Source organism: Phacochoerus africanus, chromosome 1 (genome assembly GCF_016906955.1).
Source record: "Phacochoerus africanus isolate WHEZ1 chromosome 1, ROS_Pafr_v1, whole genome shotgun sequence".
Classification (NCBI taxonomy): Eukaryota; Metazoa; Chordata; class Mammalia; order Artiodactyla; family Suidae; genus Phacochoerus; species Phacochoerus africanus.
Window position 1 is genome coordinate 247,469,152 of NC_062544.1, and position 4,859 is coordinate 247,474,010.

The 4,859-nt window shown below is 38.4% G+C and overlaps 1 protein-coding gene across 1 annotated transcript; it reads right to left on the minus strand.

Moving 5' to 3' along the window:
- Window positions 1-832: 832 nt before the first annotated feature.
- Window positions 833-3,145, minus strand: CSNKA2IP (casein kinase 2 subunit alpha' interacting protein). Its single transcript, XM_047756162.1, has one exon. The coding sequence runs from the start codon at window positions 3,143-3,145 to the stop codon at window positions 959-961; it is 2,187 nt and encodes a 728-aa protein (XP_047612118.1). The 3' UTR covers window positions 833-958.
- Window positions 3,146-4,859: the final 1,714 nt, after the last annotated feature.

The following is a 4,859-nucleotide window of genomic DNA, read 5'->3' on the forward strand; positions in this document are numbered from 1 at the left end:
CACGGAGAGCAGAGGGTTGTAATATAAAAATGAAAATTGTAAAATAAAAGATGATAAATTCTGGTTTGACCATGTTGAGTTTGAGAAGTTTGTGCAATATGTTTCATTTGGAAATAGCCTATATGAAACCTGGTGACTAGAAAAGATGTGGAATTGAAAGGCAGAACTATGAGTCATTAACAAATGCAAGAGAAACTAATTCCAGCCCTTGGGGATAGTGATAATCCCTGAAGGTGATTGGGTAAGACAATTCCCTTCTTTTCCCACTATTAGTAGATCCAATGGACCAAAAACATTTTTAAAACATTTTTATTAACCCATTTAGGTTGTATAGGTAGAAGTGATGAACAGGTGTCTTAAATGTTGGCACAGTCAGCATGAAGTAGGGTTATCTGTACCGGTTAGTTATTTCTTGAGATTTGCTAACGAAGGTTAAGTAAAATCACTGCATTTCAGAATGTAGTATCTTAGCATAGAAGAATTTTCCCTAGGAACACATAACTGAAAAGATGCCTTTCTCTATATAGCCTTACCTGTTGAACATGATCTGAATTTTCTTTAGAGGCAGGGAAACAGATTAGCATAAATTGGTTCAAGGATACTATCATTCTTATGTCTTATGAGAAAGGAGAACAGCAATGAGTTAGATACTGTTCACAGCAAGACGAATGGGGCCAATTATTATCAATTCATTTAACAATTATTTTATAGTGGCTACTATAAGCCAGGAATTTGGTTAAAAACTTTGGATTCAATTTTGGCTTCTGGGTGATCCTGGTCTATTATTTAACTAGAAAATAACCTTAGGAGTAATAGTTTCCCTTTACTAGTTGCTTCATCAGCTAAAACATAGAGGCACACTTAGTTAATACTAAGTTTAATAAGCATGCTAGGAAATCAAACTCTAATGTCAAAAAACTAATAGGTCAATTGCTCTCAAAGAAACACAAAAGTTAACTTAATCAAGATTTCTCTCATTCTGAAACTTTGTCTGGAAAATTTTCAACATTATCTTTGGCCCCTTTCTCCTTTTTACTGTGGTGCTATTCCTCATAGACCTTGTTTTGGAAGGTGGTGATTGGCTTTGATGTGGTTTTCCAGGAAGTGGCTGGTGATTTTTGCTACATATAAACTCAAGCCAGGAGACCCCTGGAGGCAACCGGTGGTAACTGAGTACCTTAGGGAAAGCACAGCCTGAGAGGGAAGATGCTCCGGGAGACTCTTTTGAAGGAGGCAGTAAAGGGGCAGCAGGAGGGACAGTGGAAGAGGAAGACGAAGACGAAGAGGAGGATGAGGAGGAAGATATAGAGGAAGAAGAGGATGGGAGTAGGGATTCTGACTGAGGATAACTACTTTTCTTCACATAAAGCAGCCAGTCAATAGCCTGGGGCTGTTGGCTAACAACTTGGTTTTCAGGGGCTACTGCCAGACATGTTTTCTGTGTATTAACCCCCTGGGTGATATCAGGTTCAGATGTAGGGAAAATTTGTGATATCTTCTCCATTCCATCAAGGTTTTCATCTGGAACTTCATCTGGCTGATTTTCTTTCACAGGGAGTGGGAGAGAAGTTGAAAGAGAAGTCTCTGGTAGGGAAAGGATAAAAATTAGTTTCACCTCTATTTCTCCCTCAGAAGTAGGCTCGGGTGTTGGTATGACAAATAGTGTAGCAGCACGAGGATCTTTCCTTCCTGTAAGATGGTTACACTGAGATTTTATGCAGGAAGCACAAGCTAAACAAACTATATAACTTGATGAAAGGCGAGGACCAGGACGAGGATTTGGCCTTCCCCTCATCCTTCGAAAGAGAATCTGCCTACAGAGATCTCTCTGAATTCTAGTCTTGGAGAGAGAATTGACAATTTTATTTACAACATCATCAGGGACAGTTCCACCTTTAACAATGCAGGGATAAATACAGTCAAAAGTCCATGGAATTTCTTTATTTGATTCTGTCTTTTCATAAAGAGACAAACTGCTTTTACTCTGTAGTCTGGAGCTCAATGTTAAAGCAGCTATGTTCCTGATGCCATGTTTGGAGCTTAATAATGATTGACCTGAGGTATTTGATTTAGGGTGGAGTGAAGAAAGATCTGCGGCTTTGGGTTTGTCACTTAATGAAGTGGTGTTCTGAAATTTGGTGTGACACACAGTTGAGCTCAGAGTCCTGAAGTCACGATCAAGCATTTTAGGCTGGAACAATGGCAAACTCTTTGACTGATGGATGGAATGTGGTAAAGGTGATTTCCTTGGTTTTGAATTGGACAATGGTAATCTCAGAACACTGGAATTAGAGCTCAATATAGGTGTTCTCTGAGCTATGGAGTCAGGGAACGGTGAGATCAGATCTGTTTGACTGGGCTCCAAAGAAGACTCTGTCTGAAGCAAGTCATTTATTTGAAGTGTAGAGTTGAGTGATGGTGAGCTTAAAGATCTTTGATTGTGAGGTAATAATGATGTCCAAAGGCTATCCAATGACATTGTTTTCTGAGGCTTGGACTGAGATAATGCCGAATTAAAGGCTCTTTGATTAGGTCCCAAAGATGATGATGTCCATATGTAGTCTGGGGAAGGTGTTTCTTGATGATTTAGGGAGTATGATGATGAACTTAACACTCTTTGAGTAGACCTCTGTGTAGGTGATGTCCAGCAAAGGTCTAGGGAAGATGTATTCTGAGGTTTGGGAAAGGGTAATTGTGAGCTCAAGTCTGTTTGCTTGGGCTTCAGTAATGATGCCTTGGTGAGGTCAAGTGAAGATGTTATATGAGGTTTGGAGTGGGACAAAGGCGAGCTTAGGGTTCTCTTATTAGTCCACGCTGAAGTTCTCTGACGGAGGTGTAGTGAAGGCGTGGCCTGATGTTTGCAGTGAGATAATGGTGATTTCAGAACCCTGTTATAGAAGTCCCCAGAAATTGTGTCCTGAGACTTTGCAGAGGGCAATAGTGAGGATTTCTGCACCTTCTGGTTAGCGTTTAGCAGAGGCACTGCAAGGTTATTACTATGAGATTGTACTCTGATCACAGATTGGCTATTGGGATGATTTAATTTTTCATCTGTGTATTGATGTGTTAATGAGCTGGTTGTGGCCAGTTGGTAAGAGTGTTCTAGTGGCACAAAGTGTTGATCATAATATGCTAGTGGCACCATCTTGTGCTAGTCATACAGGTCTTTCTGAAAGCAGTTAGCTTGTGGGGGATGTTTCAATAACTGATAGAGTCTTCTAGCTAGATTCCATGGACGAGAAATACTCTTAAATAAAAAATCTTTGGTAGTTTCTACCATCTGTCTTGTAACCGTTCTGTTAATTCCTAAATTAACAGAGTGTCTCAAAATTGAGGTATAAATGAAGCTGAAAAAAGTGTCACCAATTGAGATTCTTCTCTGTCTTCTCTTTAGTTTCCTAGACTTATTTTTCCCCTTGGAGAAATAATGCCTGTTAACAAAATAATGAAGAGGATTAAGAAGAAATCCTGATATTGATATTAATGTTCTCAAAAAATATATAGTGACTAAAACATACTCTGTGTGTAGCTTTTGAATGAAACTTTCTAAACCCCCAGTTGCCCATCTGTAAAATACATAAATATAAGGTTTAATTTATTGGGCTAAAGACTAATTAATATATCTAAAATATTTAACAGTGCCCAAGATATAAGAAATGTTCAATAAAAGGTAACAACTATGTTCAGGACTCTTTCAGTGATTGCTTTGGTTTAAAAAAAAAAAGTCATTTTATTGCATGAAATAAGGACAATCTTAGAGAAAAGTGAGATGGAAGTTCTTCTAAGATGTTAGTTTTGAATTTTAGCTTACTTGCATAGGTCCATAATTCTAGTTGAATGTCCAGTTGAATATTTACAGTCTTATTATTTGTCACTATTGCTGCCTTTGAAACTGTTGATCCTTTTAAAATAACTGTCTTCATTCTTGTCGATTATTTTTCTCTACTCTGAATCTCTCATTCATTCTCTTCTCTCTAGGACTTCACTGAATGCTTTTCTTTTGTTCTCAATTTACTGTAGTTCTCAGAGTTATATCATCAGTTCTGTCCCATTTGCATTTTATTCCTAAGGAATCACATTAGTTATGTTTGGGATTTCCAAATTAACTATAAAAAACTCATTAAAAAATAGAAGCTTTCAGTTGGTCAAAAGGTTATGCTTTGGAGTTCCCGTCATGGCTCAGTGGTTAACAAATATGACTAGGAACCATGAGGTTACGTGTTCTATCCCTGGCTTTGTTCAGTGGGTTAAGGATCTGCTGTTGCCATGAGCTGTGGTGTAGGTCTCAGACGCGGCTCGGATCCTGTGTTGCTGTGGCTCTGATGTAGGCCAGCGGCTACAGCTCCAATTAGACCCCTAGCCTGGGAACCTCCATATGCTGCGGGAGCGGCCCTAGAAAAGGCAAAAAGACAAAAAAAAAAGGTTATGCCTTTACCACTCAGGAAAGATGGATATGCTGCTTCTTACAAAGGCAGCGCGTAGTATAACATGGCACTATATCAGTGCATTTCTCACGGTCAAGGGTTTGTTTTTCAGATTTTAAGGCTAAAACACATAATACAACCACAACAACAACAAAAACAACAAGAGTGATTTTAACAGAACCTGGGATTAGCCAGTGAGAATACTGGCCTCAAGGCCCTTGAAGAATAGAACTGTCAGAGTTTGGTTTCATGATTCTTTTCTATACTTCTATGACTTGACTTGCTAATCCAGTTTCTGATGGAGAAGTTCATTTCTCATATATGCCAACTTATCCATTTATTTACTATCCTACTATTACTGGAATATTTTCCCTTATATCAAGGTATCTTTTTACTTATTTGCTCTAATCTTGTTTACATTTATTTTAAAGTATA